General features: G+C 36.9%; 1 protein-coding gene across 11 annotated transcripts in view; it reads right to left on the bottom strand.

The window, feature by feature from the left end:
- Window positions 1–15,335, bottom strand: part of DZIP3 (DAZ interacting zinc finger protein 3) — a 98,295-nt gene that overhangs the window by 13,412 nt on the left and 69,548 nt on the right. For all 11 annotated transcript variants that reach the window (XM_019448276.2, XM_019448280.2, XM_019448275.2 and 8 more), the window contains 4 exons: window positions 7,415–7,483; window positions 3,613–3,709; window positions 1,994–2,097; window positions 364–451 (listed from right to left, as the gene is read on the bottom strand). In XM_019448276.2, the coding sequence (XP_019303821.1) occupies window positions 364–451; window positions 1,994–2,097; window positions 3,613–3,709; window positions 7,415–7,483 (358 nt within the window). The remainder of the gene's footprint in view (window positions 1–363; window positions 452–1,993; window positions 2,098–3,612; window positions 3,710–7,414; window positions 7,484–15,335) is intronic.

The raw sequence follows: 15,335 nt of genomic DNA, 5'->3' as shown, positions 1-15,335 counted from the left end.
GTCCTTTTAATTATATAAACACAGAATTACTCAGACCAAGTTATGACAATTATTTTTGATTAGAGCAGAATCAGCTTTGGAATTCTAGGAAAATTAGGTGTGAAGCACAATTTTTGAGTTCCTTTATTGTACGAAGGACTTGAAAGACCTGAAAAACCCACATGTATTAGCCTACGATTCTGTCTACAATCAACTACATGGAAATATCGATCTTAAACCTTAAAAAGGCATAAATTGTAATAACTGAAAAAAAACATGTTCTTCCTTAAATTTCTCCAGTAATTGTTGTTAATGTTACATGTTTTCTTTATGTATATACCTCCTACAACATTCAATTTACTCTAAAGATACTTCAGCACTTACCCTGAGGAATGCAATCTTATTTCTAACGTCTGTTACAATGGCATTCCAACTCTCTACTGCAGCCTTTAATTGAAGTGATTCCAGGTTACTGATGTAGGAAAGGAGACACAAGAGAAAATTCTTTCTTTTTATATACCACATAGGTCTCTAAAAATTTCCATTATATTCTTTAGCATGTATGTAAATAATATAAAACAGCAACAAAATTACCTCCGACACCAACAATTACCTCAAATGGGCACAAAGTTGTATGGAAGGGTTTGGTTATTAAAAATAAAACAAAGACGGGGAATATATTTTCTTTTTCAAGAGCAAATACAACTTCTGCTTCCACAACACCAAGTGTTTTTCTATCGTGGCAATATTTTTTAGGACATATGAAATCTTTACGCAGGAATCCCTCTGTTGAAGTAAGGAAGCAGAGAAGGCCGAACAGGGAAATGCCCTAGCCATCAAAAGCAAGAGCATCCTTCCAGATGCTGAGTCCTCTTGGAAGCAGGTTTTAGACTATCTTCACAGTAGCCCTGACATCCCAGGGCCATATGTGGCCTATCAGCTCTTGTGCAAATTCCTAAAAGATACCCTTATGGGAGGGCAAATCAGAAAGAACTACCTCTTCTGCGAGGATGAATTAGACTGCTGCCTCGATGCAGTGCATAAACTACACAAACACAGCAGCTCTGCCAAACATGCCCACCAGATGACTTAAGTAGGAACAGCTTTGAGGTGTGGAAGGTCTGCCATCTCTAGAAGAGATTTCATGAGGCCTTTCAAAAGGCTCTATTAAAATATCCCCACCCCAGTGTCACCCAGCACACCAGTTTTAAAAGCAGAATAAGTTATCACTGAGATCATCTTATACAAAGAGGCTTGATAATATTTTAGTTTATAGAGTGCCCCTTCTCCCTCTAGCAAGCAAAGATAGACTGATCACTTACAACAGTGCTTCCCGGACCCGAATGCACATCAGTATATCCTGGGAATCTTGCTAAACATCAGAGATTCTGATTCTTTAGAATTGGAGAATAATGATGATCATTAAAATGATCATCATTAAAAAAATAATGATGCCTTGGTCCCAGAAATTCTAATTTAGTTAATTCTTTAAGCATGAAGGTATACTCCATAAAATTATAAATTTAAGGACAGTCTCATGCAACCTGCCCCAAATTTAAAAAATCACTTATTATCACACAGCAAGAAATTGGCTTTAACTTAGGATTTCAGGTGTTAATACTGATCTTTCCCTCAATGTATTCCAAAAGTATATAAAATCAAGCATTAGAAGAGAAATCTATTAGAAAAAAGGTTTTCCACTTAGAATCCACCCCGTTTTGTAAATATCTAGTCTGGATGCATGTTTCTGAGATTTTTCATCTACTTCACTTCAGGGGAAGGGAAAAATTTGTCCACAGCTATTACTGTCCTCAGATTTCTCAGTGCTTCGGGAAAAGCAACCAAGCAAAAGTATCAAAGTGACTAAATGAATTTTGAGGTTTAAAAAAAATAAGGGTTAGTTTACTCCAAAGACTCTGGTGTCTTACATGTAAAACACAGATTATGTTTGACCTCAAAGCCTCTTGTTAGTATCTCTGAGATAAAGAAGCATTAAGGAAGAGTAAAATGTTACCTTGCCGCCATGTGAGTCACCCTGGCAAGCTGACTGAGGCATTCCTTTTCAGTCTGCTCTAGGTGGAGCAGACCAAAATCTCTACGACACTGTAAGAAGTACACCTACAGATTTTTGAGAGAAAGACAAAGAAGTTGAAGGTGTCCTTGTAAATGAACACGTTGTTTTCTAAATCATTTCTAGTAAAGGTGAAGCTATTTTTCAATCTCTTCCAGCACCTGAGCCTCTTGACCATCCATAATACATTAGAAAAACTCTAATTCTGCAACTCTAACTTTTTTAGTCAATGGTTACTGAGTTGGTAACCATTCCAGAACATTAGTTTTTCAAGCTTGAACATACCCTGGTATCATCTGAGAAACTTTAAAAAAAAAATGGTGCCTTGGTCCCAGAAATTCTAATTTAATTGATACCAGGTAGAGCCTGAGTGCTAGGATTTTTTAAAGTTCTCAGGTAACTCTACTATGCAGCAAAGTTTAAGAAAACTCAAAAGAATCCTGCTATTTGTTTTGTTTTGTTAATTGAGGAAGGGATCAGAAAATAATAAGACCACACAGGAGGAGCATGCAGTCCAAATGGACTTTGGGAGGTCAATGGGTCCAATGTCTCCCCCACAGCAGGAATTCCTTCGGCACCATTATTGTTGCATGGTTACTTGGCCTCTGTTTTTTCTCAGTAATCACTCAATATTCACTGAAAGTAGATTATATTCTTGGACAGCATTAAGGGTTTATAAAATTAATCATGCAAGCAGAAAGAAACTTTCTGAGTAAAAGTAGTGAGAAACAAAATATACAAACTTGAGCTCTTAAAGTAATCTGAGGGTTTGGTTTTTCAGTTATAGCTAGCATTTTACTCTCCAGATTATTTTTGGTTCAGGTATCATTCCTTGATTGTTGACCTCCAGATTCCCAATTATTCTGCTAAAGAATAGAGCTCACCCATGACAGAGGTAGGAAGATATATAATCCTTTTAATGTTAGTGAACTCTCTAAAAATTTTTAGAGCGTTTGATATAAAACATTTTATATCAAGTTTGAATATCTATAAATAAAAATTACATCCATACAGATAATCAATCACATATCTTTTAGAAGAGACCCTAGTTGTGGTGTTCTAAGTTAACTTAGAACAAACTGTGAGTGACATTCTGGGGGTCTAGAAGGTAAGTTGGTTTTGAAATTGGGAGTGTATGATGTATATGTGTTTTGGGAAGATCTACATAGGAGCTAACAAAGAAAGGAGATATTATCTCCAGCAGCAGTAAAATGTTATTCTTATAAACTTGGCTTAGTGACCTGGCTTCATGAGAATTTTCCCAAAATGTGTGTATTTCCTATATATACTGAAGCAGACCAATCTTCTGAAGTCATCTGGGGGAGGAAAACAACATAAAGTCATCAACAATGAAGTAATCATGTATAAAATTGCAATGAGTCAAAGAGCACAAAAGTTGGAGTTATGTTTTCTGGCTGGTCCTAAGATGACTTATTTGTTTATTCAGAAATAAGGTTTTTTTTTTTCAATTCTTTAGTATACTAGTATACAAGGAAAACTTCCCTCCCCAACCCCATCTCTCTCTCTCTCCTTATTTATGTATTTATGTATTTATGTATTACCTCAGCTGTTAAAGCTCTGCTAGTTTCTGCATTCAGTTTGTTTAAGTATGTTTTAATTGTGCTTTCCAGATTATGCTTCTCCATTTCCCACTGAGATCTGAAATATATGACCATTAAAGAATTAACAACACTGCAGCAAGGATAGACTTTTCTACCTTATTCAGGAGGGAGAAAGATACAAAACTATTCAATGAGTAAGAAATAATTTCTTGTAAACTTTTACAGCATATAAAACTAAGAGAAGAGGGGCGCCTCGGTGGCTCAGTGGTTAAGCGTCTGACTTCAGCTCGGGTCATGATCTCAAGGTTCGTGAGTTCGAGCCCTTCGGCTCAGGTCATGATCTCAAGGGTCGTGAGTTCAAGCCCTGCGTCGGGCTCTGTGCTGACCACTCAGAGCCTGGAGCCTGCCTCGGATTCTGTGTCTTCCTCTCTCTCTGCCCCTCCCCTGCACATGCTCTGTGTCTCTCATAATAAGTAAATGTTAAAAATTTTTTTTTTTTAAAGCAAGAGAAGACATTTACTTAACCCTTACTGTTATCCTTTACTATTAAGAGTGCAGAAGTTTTAAAGTTGTCAATATAGGGGCTATGATTTAAAACTTGGCTCTGAGAGGCACCTGAGTGGCTCAGTTGGTTAAGCATCCGACTTTGGCTCCGGTAATGATCTTGCGGTTAGTGGGTTTGAGCCCCCGTTCATGCTATGTGCTGACAGTTCAAAGCCTGGAGCCTGTTTCGGATTCTGTGTCTCCCTCTCTCTCTGCTATTCCTCTGCTCACACTTTCTCTCTCTCTCTCTCTTAAAAATAAATAAACATTAAAAACTTTTTTTTAATGATAAAAAAAATAAAACTTGGCTCTGAAATAAAGTTGTCCGACGATGAATCTGATTTCTGAAACTTAATAAATGTGAAACCTTGGGCAAGTTACTTAACTTCTCTATACCTCAGTTTCTTTGCATGTGAAAATGGAGAATACTGTAGTAATTACCTCAAAGACCTGTTGTGAAAATTCATTCAGATAACATACATAAAAATATTTTGTGTTTAATACACATTAAGTACTAAATGAATGTAAGCTATTATGATTTATAAATTTCACATAAAGTTTCTATAACCTTTCTGTATCCCCAAATAGCAACTACAAAAGGTTTTTATTATCCCTGCCATCACTGCATTAAAATATTGTACTGGTTGCCTCAGTGCTCACATTCAACACCTTAGAATGAAAACAAATCCTACAGCTTGAGAGGGAGAGAGGGAGATGATGAGGACATTATTTATGAAGGACATTATGGAGAAAGACTACCTATAAGGTTTGACTTTTTCCCATCCCATTTCAGATTCCTACACCTGAGCCCCAAATTCTAAAATTTTTGTTTAATGTTTATTTCTTTCTGAGACAGAGAGAGACAGAGCATGAGTGGGGGAGGGGCACAGAGAGAGGGAGACACAGAACCAGAAGCAGACTCTAGGCTCTGAGCTGTCAGCACAGATACCGACACGGGGCTCAAACTCACAAACCATGAGATATGACCTGAGCCGAAGTCAGTCGCTCAACCGACTGAGCCACCCAGGCGCCCCACCTGAGCCCCAAACTCTAGAGCACACAAACTAAATTATGACTTTAAAGGAAACAAATGGAATTTGTAATAGGGATGTTTCCAAAGGCTATCCTCATTGTTTAATTATTAGAAACACTTGGATACTTGCATACTTAACAAACATTAATGAGAAGCTTGATAAAACAATACACTGTATTGTTAATACCACTAAGGCTACAGTGTTTTCAGGGAAAAAAAATATTCAAGGACATATATTAATTCAACCAAAGTGAATTATTATGCCATTGAATATTGTACAAAATTGCCTACAAAAACAAGAGAAAAAATTAAAAACTTTTGTGTTTTAAAGCACATTATCAAGAACGTAAAAAGACAACTCACAGGATGGGAGAAAATATTTGCAAATCATGTATCTGATTAAGGACTTATATCCAGAACATGTGTAGAACTCTGAAAACTCAACAAAAGACAACCCAATTTAATGCATAGGGGCACTTGTACCCCAATGTTTATAGCAGCACTTTCAACAATAGCCAAATTATGGAAAGAGCCTAAATGTCCATCAAATGATGAATGGATAAAGAAATTGGGGTTTATATACACAATGGAATACTACGTGGCAATGAGAAAGAATGAAATATGGCCTTTTGTAGCAACGTGGATGGAACTGGAGAGTGTGATGCTAAGTGAAATAAGCCATACAGAGAAAGACAGATACCATATGTTTTCACTCTTATGTGGATCCTGAGAAACTTAACAGAAACCCATGGGGGAGGGGAAGGGAAAAAAAAAAAAGAGGTTAGAGTGGGAGAGAGCCAAAGCATAAGAGACTCTTAAAAACTGAGAACAAACTGAGGGTTGATGGGGGGTGGGAGGGTGGGGAGGTGATGGGCATTGAAGAGGGCATCTTTTGGGAAGAGCACTGGGTGTTGTATGGAAGCCAATTTGACAATTTCATATATTAAAAAATAATAAATAAATAAATAAATAAATAAATAAATAAATAAATAAAATTTAAAAAATGGCCTAAGGATTTGAATAGACATTTCTCCAAGTAGATACACAAATAGCCAACAGGCACATGAGAAATATTCAACATATTTAATCATTAAGAAAATGCAAATAAAAAACCACCATGATCAACTACTTCACATCCACTACAATGAGTAAAATGAAGACAGATAATCTAACAAGTATCTGTGAGGATGTGGAGAAAGCAGAACTCACATGCATTGCTGGTGGGATTGTAAAATGTGCAGTTACTTGGAAAATAGTTTGGTAGTTCCTCAAAAATTTAACCAGAGTTTACTACATGTCTCGGCAATTCCACTCTTAGGTATACACCCAAGGGAACTGAAAACCTTATGTTCATACAAAAATTCACTTACAGATGTTCATAACAGTATTATTCATAATAGTGAAAAAAAGGAAACAAATGTTCATCTGCTGATGAAAAGGTCAACAAATTTTAGTATATCCCTACAATAGAATATTATTTACCCATAAAAAAGAATGAGTACTGATAACATGCTACAATATGGATGAACCTGGAGAACATTAAGTTAAAGAAGTTAATCATAAGAGGGTATTTATTATACAATTATATGAAATGTCCAGAATAAGGCAAATCCAGAGCAACAAATGATAGATTAATGACTGCCAGAAGCTGGGGGAGGGGAAGAGGAGTGATTTCTAATGTATCCAGAATTTCTTTAGGGGGATAAGAATGTTCTGAAATCATACAAAGGTGATGGTTGTATACCTCTGTGAACATCCTAAAAGTCAATGAATTGTATAACTTAGCACAGTGAATTTTATGCTATGTTTACTGAATCTAAGTTCCCAAAAAGTTACCTATAGGCAAAAATATGTCAATGAGAATAAAACTCAGCCAGTTTCATAAAACAGTCACACCTAGCACTATTAAGCGATAAGAACACATAAGCTCTAGTCCCTGGCAAGCTTATTGCGGCACTACAACTTTGCTCATCTAATCTCCCTCAGCAGTTTTCTAGGGCCAGAACTAAGGCAAATATATGTCCCAATTTGCCTAGGGCACTTCCAATTTATAACTGTTGACCCAGTGTAATTATTAATAATGCTAATGCTCAATTTTATGCTCTAAAGTGCCCCAGTTTGGATAATAAATTAATACGGCTACCCTGGCCAGAACATGCTGAGTGGAATACCTAAGAGTTTCATAGATGCACATACACTAAACCAAATCAACAACCAAGTTTGTACCTTTTCATGGAAAGTTGCTCCTTAAGATTCTTAATTTCATTATCTTTAGCGTGGCTCTGACGCTGTAATCTAAGAAAAAATGTAAGTCATAAATATTAGAAATTGTCATTAATACAGTCAGAACAGCTCTACTTGTAGCTGAGGAGGGACTAAATATGACCATTTTGAACCACAAATATTAAGCCTGAAAATAGACTCCTACAACTAGACCTTCTGCAATTTATCTTCCAATGTCTGATTTACTGACTTCCCAAAGAAAGTACTAAGGTCGAACCCCATCAATTAGAATAGCGCTAAAGAGAATTGTACCCCCACTTCAAAGACTCAGAAAAATGTCTTTAGCTCTTTGTACCTTAGTTTACCCACTAGAAAACACCAATGGTATGTTTTAATTTTCTAGGCCCGTGATAGAACTGGTAACTTTAACTTGATTACAAAGTTATTATGTCAAGTCATACAAATTCATACAAACTATTAAAGGGTTAAAGTCTGAAAGAAACCTGATATTAAATATAAAAATAAAGAGGCTGTGTGCAAATAAGAATTTTAATTAAAATAGTAAATTATAACAGGGGAGTCACCGACATCACCTAATCATGGGAAGACTGGGTAAAAATAAATCAGAAAACATCATTTGCAGTTAGCTTAAATATTAATATGCAAGAAGCTACTACGAGAAGTGAAAAGTAATACTTTTTCGTTGATGTATGTTCACAAACCATCTCTGATACTCCTTCATTTTGTTGCTGTATTTCTCCTCACAACTAAGTTTTTACACTAACCCATTAATTTGCTACAATATGAAGACATTTACAGCAAAAGTCCATTTCTCGTTAAGTCTCTGATATGTTGAGACACTTGAGATACATAGGAATTCTGGTTAATATAAATTATTGGAATGATAGCCTTAAAACAATGACTTTTTTATTATTTTTAAATATATATTTTAACGTTTATTTATTTTTGAGAGAGAAAGAGACAGCACGAGCCAGGGAGGAGTAGAGGGAGAGAGTAACACAGAATCCGAAGCAGGCTCCAGGCTCTGAGCTCTCAGTACAGAGCCCCACACAGGGCTAGAACTCATAGACCATGAGATCATGACCTGAGCTGAAGTCAGATGCTTAACCGCCTGAGCCACCCAGGTGCCCTAAAACAATGACTTTAAATGTTGGTTGCATTGCTGACTATTAAATTTCAGAGATTACCCACTCACCTTTACTTCAAGCTTGTTAGAAGCTATAGAGACTTATAATCAATGTTCTATTGAACTAAAAATGCAATGAAAAGAAATCAGGTCTGTTTCTATACAAAAAAGATCATGTTCTCAAGTAAAGAATGAGAAAGACAAGCTTTGTTACTCAAGCAAGGTATGCAGGAGTATGTAGAGAGTTGAAAAAGAGGTAATAAGATTTTTTAAATTGACATCCTCCTTTCCTTTGTACGCCTCCATTTTGTCAATATTTTACCTAACTATAGTTTAGAGGGCAATAAAGAGTTGACAGAGCTTGGTGGGGAATTCAGAAGACCTGGATTCTCAAATAATAGAGGATAAGGTAGGCATAGTTTCTATCATCCAGCTTGGATAGGAAACAGCTATCTATGTTCAAGCAGTCATAACTTCTTAGTCCTATTTTCTCATGAATAACATTAGAGCAGGATTAGATGTTCTTTTCTGACAGATCTCAAGTTACTCTGGCTGGCTATCATGTTTCTTATATGGGTTTTACTGACAGCGTTACTTAACATTTATTAAGTGCTTATTGTAATTTGTGCAAAATATGTTGCTATTATATAAATCTTTCTGCTAATTCTGCAATTATCATCAACAAACATTTACCAAACATTTAGTGTAGGACTGACATTGAATTAGGCCAAAGAAAAAAGATTTCTTTGCTTTCTAATAAGTATCATGTTCTAAAGTAAAAGAAATCAACATTTTATAATTTAAAAATACTTATACATTTATCATATACTTTTGGGACATGTTCAAGTGAATAAAGCAAAGGCTTAAAAGCTATATGAGAACACACACTGTGCTTGCTCATGTTTCCGCTCAGCCTACATGCCCTGTGTTTTCTCCCATCTCATTCTATGTAGTCGAGGTTCAATACTATCTTCAATGAAGTTCTTCCTTATCACAACAATCAAAAGTACTCTTTTTACCCTACAAAATCCCTACTAAGTATAGCTCCACTTGACAGTTATTTACATGTACAGCTGGCCCTTGAACAACATAGGAGTTAGGGATGCTGATAGCTATCTCTGACAAACGCAGTTGAAAATCTGTGTATATAACTTCTGACTCCCCAACAACTTTACTAATAGCTTACTGCTGACCAGCCTTACTGATAACATAGTCAATTAATACATATATTGTATGTTATATGTATTATATACTGTACTCTTACAATAAAAAGAAAATGTTACTAAGATCATAAAGACAAAATACATTTATAGTACTGTCCCATATTTAAAAATTTTGCATACAAGCAGACCCACATAGTTCAAATCCATGTTCAAGTGTCAACTGTACTTTTTTTTTTTTTAAATTAAGCCTTTTGAGATCATCATAGATTAATATACAGGTGCAAGAAATAATAGAGAGAGATCCCATGCACCCTTTACTCATGTTCTTCAAATGTTAATGTCTTGAAGAACTACAGTATAATAACCAGTATTCTGAATAGTGATACAGTCAAGACACTGAACAGTTTTATCACAAACCTCATTTTGCTCCCATTCCCATTTCCTCCTTATAACCTTGGATCACTAATGTTTTCCATTTTCATCATTGTGTCATTTCAAAAATTTTGAGGGGTACCTGGGTAGCTCAGTCAGTTAAGCATCTGAGTTCAACTCAGGTCATGATCTCATGCCTCGTGAGTCCTGGCCCCACGTCAGGCTCTGTGCTGACAGCTCAAAGCCTAGAGGCTACTTCAGATTCTGTGTCTCCTCCCTCTCTGCCCTTCCCTCACGCATGCTTGCTAGCTCTCTCTCAAAAAAATAAACATTTAGGGGCGCCTGGGTGGCTCAGTTTGTTAAGCGTCTGACTTTGGCTCAGGTCATGATCTCACGGTTCGTGGGTTCGAGCCCTGAGTCAGGCTCTGTGCTGACATCTCCAAGCCTGGAAACTGCTTCTGATTCTGTGTCTCCCTCTCTCTCTACCCCTCCCCTAGTCATGCTTTGTCTCTCAAAAATAAATAAATGTTAAAAAAAATTTTTTTTGGTAAATAAAAAAATAAACATTTAAAAAATTTTTAATTTGGAAATTTTGTCATTTCAAGAATGATATAGGAATGGAATCAAATAGTACATAAGCTTTGGGGATTTGCTTTTTCACTCAGCGTAATTCTGTCTGCAGAGTCTGTAGTGTTACCATGGTTTCATTCCTGATGGTGGTGATATGTGTCTTCTTTTCTTTGTCAGTTTTGGTAGAGGTCTATCAGTTTTGATATTTGCAGAGAAACAGATTTTTAATTCATGAATTTTCTTTATTGTTTTTCTGTTTGCAATTTCATTACTTCTAATATTTATTAATTTCATCTGCTTGTTTTGGGTTTTTTTTTCTTTCCTTCCTCCAGATTCTTCAGGAGGGAGCTTAGATTAGATTGAGACTTTTCCTTTTTTTCTAATGTGTACAGTTGGTACTATAAATCTTCCCAGAATTGCTTTAGCTGTTTCCCACAAATTTTGATCTATTGTATTTTGATGTTAATTCAGCTCAACATACTTTTATTTCCCTTAAGAACTCTTTTTTGACCCACGGATTAATTAGAAGTGTTTTGTGTAGTTTCCAGCAGATTTTCCTGTTATCTTTATATTTTTAATATGAAATTTATTGTCAAATTGATTTCCATACAACACCCAGTGCTCATCCCAACAGGTGCCCTCCTCAATGCCCATCACCCACCCTCCCCTCCTTCCCACCCCCCATCAACCCTCAGTTTATTCTCAGTTTTTTTTTTATATTTAAAAAAAATTTTTTTTAACGTTTATTTATTTTCGAGACAGAGACAGAGCATGAACGGGGGAGGGGCAGAGAGAGAGGGAGACACAGAATCTGAAACAGGCTCCAGGCTCTGAGCCATCAGCCCAGAGCCCGACGCGGGGCTCGAACTCACGGACCGCGAGATCGTGACCTGAGCTGAAGTCGGACGCCCAACCGAATGAGCCACCCAGGTGCCCCTATTCTCAGTATTTAAGAGTCTCTTATGCTTTGGCTTTCTCCCTAACTTTTCTTTTTCCCTTCCCTTCCCCCATGGTCTTCTGTTAAGTTTCTCAGGATCCACATAAGAGTGAAAACATACGGTATCAGTCTTTCTCTGTATGACTTATTTCACTTAGCATAACAGTCTCCAGCAGTTCCATCCACGTTGCTACAAAAGGCCGTATTTCATTCTTTCTCATTGCCAAGTAGTATTCCATTGTGTATATAAACCACATCTTCTTTATCCGTTCATCAGTTAATGGACATTTAGGTTCTTTCCATAATTTGGCTATTGTTGAAAGTGCTGCTATAAATATTGGGGTGTTTATAGTGCCCCTATGCATCAGCAATCAACAAAACTAAAAGGCAACCAACGGAGTGGGAAAAGATATTTGCAAATGACATATCGGACAAAGGGCTAGTATCCAAAATCCATAAAGAACTCACCAAACTCCACACCCGGAAAACAAGTAATCCAGTGAAGAAATGGGCAGAAAACATGAATAGACACTTCTGTAAAGAAGACATTCAGATGGCCAACAGGCACATGAAAAGATGCTCAACATCACTCCTCATCAGGGAAATACAAATCAAAACCACACTGTGATACCACCTCACGCCAGTCAGAGTAGCTAAAATGAACAAATCAGGAGACTACAGATGCTGGAGAGGATGTGGAGAAACGGGAACCCTCTTGCACTGTTGGTGGGAATGCAAACTGGTGCAGCCCTTCTGGAAAACAGTGTGGAGGTTCCTCAAAAAATTAAAAATAGATCTACCCTATGAACCAGCAATATCACCGCTAGGAATTTACCCAAGGGATACAGGAGTGCTGATGCACAGGGGCATTTGTTATTAATTTCTAGTTTGACTCCATTTTGATCTGAGTGCATGATTTGCATGATTTCAACTCTCTCAAATTTTTTGAGGTTTTATGGGCCAGCATATGTTCTATTATGGTATATTTTCCTATGGCCACTTGCAAACATATGTATTCTGCTATTGTCTAGTGAAGTGTCCTATAAATATTGATTAGATCCTATTTGGTTGATTGGGTTGTAGAAATTCTTTATCTTTGCTGATTCTATCTAGTTGTTCTATAAATTGCTTAGAGTAGGATGCTGAAATCAACAACTCTAATAGCAGGTTTTTCTATTTCTCCTTACAGTTCTATCAAATTTTGCCTCATGTATTTTGAGGCTCTGTTGTTTGGCACATACATCTTTAGGTTGTTATGTCTTCTTGGCAGATTGATCCTTTCATCATTATTTAATGTTCTTCTTTGTCTCCAGAACTTTCTTTGCTCTGAAGTCCATTTTGCTATTAATACAGCCATTCCTGCTTTCTTTTTTTATTGTTTACATTGTATATATTTTTTTTTAAATTTTTTTTTCAACGTTTTTTATTTATTTTTTTTGGGGACAGAGAGAGACAGAGCATGAACGGGGGAGGGGCAGAGAGAGAGGGAGACACAGAATCGGAAACAGGCTCCAGGCTCCGAGCCATCAGCCCAGAGCCTGACGCGGGGCTCGAACTCACGGACCGCGAGATCGTGACCTGGCTGAAGCCGGACGCTTAACCGACTGCGCCACCCAGGCGCCCCTACATTGTATATATTTTACCATCCTTTTATTCTCAATCTATTTCAGTTGCTGAAACTGAAGATTCTTGTAAACAATGTATTGTTGGATTAGTTTTATTTTAATTTTTTTTTCAATATATGAAATTTATTGTCAAATTGGTTTCCATACAACACCCAGTGCTCATCCCAAAAGGTCCCCTCCTCAATACCCATCACCCACCCTCCCCTCCCTCCTACCCGCCATCAACCCTCAGTTTGTTCTCAGTTTTTAACAGTCTCTTATGCTTTGGCTCTCTCCCACTCTAACCTCTTTTTTTTTTCCTTCCCCTCCCCCATGGGTTTCTGTTTAAGTTTCTCAGGATCCACATAAGAGTGAAAACATATGGTACCTTTCTCTGTATGGCTTATTTCACTTAGCATCACACTCTCCAGTCCCATCCACGTTGCTACAAAGGGCCATATTTCGTTCTTTCTCATTGCCATGTAGTACTCCATTGTGTATATAAACCCTAATTTCTTCATCCATTCATCAGTTGATGGACATTTAGGCTCTTTCCATAATTTGGCTATTGTTGAGAGTGCTGCTATAAACATTGGGGTACAAGTGCCCCTATGCATCAGTACTCCTGTATCCCTTGGGTAAATTCCTAGCAGTGCTATTGCTGGGTCATAGGGTAGGTCTATTTTTAATTTTCTGAGGAACCTCCACACTGTTTTCCAGAGTGGCTGCACCAATTTGCATTCCCACCAACAGTGCAAGAGGGTTCCCGTTTCTCCACATCCTCTCCAGCATCTATAGTCTCCTGATTTGTTCATTTTGGCCACTCTGACCAGTGTGAGGTGATATCTGAGTGTGGTTTTGATTTGTATTTTCCTGATAAGGAGCGATGTTGAGCATCTTTTCATGTGCCTGTTGGCCATCCAGATGTCTTCTTTAGAGAAGTGTCTATTCCTGTTTTCTGCCCATTTCTTCACTGGGTTATTTGTTTTTTGGGTGTGGAGTTTGGTGAGCTCTTTATAGATTTTGGTTACTAGCCCTTTGTCCGATATGTCATTTGCAAATATCTTTTCCCACTCCGTTGGTTGCCTTTTAGTTTTGTTGGTTGTTTCCTTTGCTGTGCAGAAGCTTTTTATCTTCATAAGGTCCCAGTAATTCATTTTTGCTTTTAATTCCCTTGCCTTTGGGGATGTGTCGAGTAAGAGATTGCTACGGCTGAGGTCAGAGAGGTCTTTTCCTGCTTTCTCCTCTAGGGTTTTGATGGTTTCCTGTCTCACATTCAGGTCCTTTATCCATTTTGAGTTTATTTTTGTGAATGGTGTGAGAAAGTGGTCTAGTTTCAACCTTCTGCATGTTGCTGTCCAGTTCTCCCAGCACCATTTGTTAAAGAGACTGTCTTTTTTCCATTGGATGTTCTTTCCTACTTTGTCAAAGATGAGTTGGCCATACGTTTGTGGGTCTAGTTCTGGGGTTTCTATTCTATTCCATTGGTCTATGTGTCTGTTTTTGTGCCAACAGTTTTGTTTTTAAAATACACTCTGCCATAGTCTTTTAATTGATGTATTTAGATCATTTACATGTAAGGTAATCAGTGATGTTAGGGCTTAAGTCTGCCATTATTTTTTGTTTGTTTCCTGTTTCTTTTTTCTTACCTTCTTGTGGGTTAACATTTTTTTTTTTTTTTTAGGATTCCATCTTGACTTATTTATAGTGTATCTGAATACATATATCTCTGTAGCTTTCTTTAGTGGTTGCACCTGGTATTACAATATGTATATGGTAATCTACTGGTATTGATATTTTCTTTACTTTCATATAGGTCTCTTTATCCTCTACAGTTTTAAAATATAATTGCTGTACTTCCTCTACATAAACTTCACCTAAGATGGTATTATAATTTTTGATTCAAACATCAAATATGATTTAAAAAATTAATGAAAATAGGATGGACTCTTATTATTTACCCCTCCCTTTACTCACTTGGATGTTCTTCTTTCCTTTTGGAAGTTCTAAGTTTCTATTATCATTTCCTTTATGATTATACACCTTCCTTTAGCTATTCCTTAATCATAGGTTTAGTAGCAATGGATTCTTCTAGTTTTTCTTTGAGACTTGTCTTTATTTCCCTTCAATC

This window comes from Panthera pardus, unplaced genomic scaffold (genome assembly GCF_024362965.1).
Source record: "Panthera pardus isolate Hobbes unplaced genomic scaffold, ASM2436296v1 HiC_scaffold_16, whole genome shotgun sequence".
Classification (NCBI taxonomy): domain Eukaryota; kingdom Metazoa; phylum Chordata; class Mammalia; order Carnivora; family Felidae; genus Panthera; species Panthera pardus.
The sequence above is the reverse complement of the archived record's forward strand: the minus strand, read 5'-3'. Positions and strand labels throughout refer to the sequence as shown.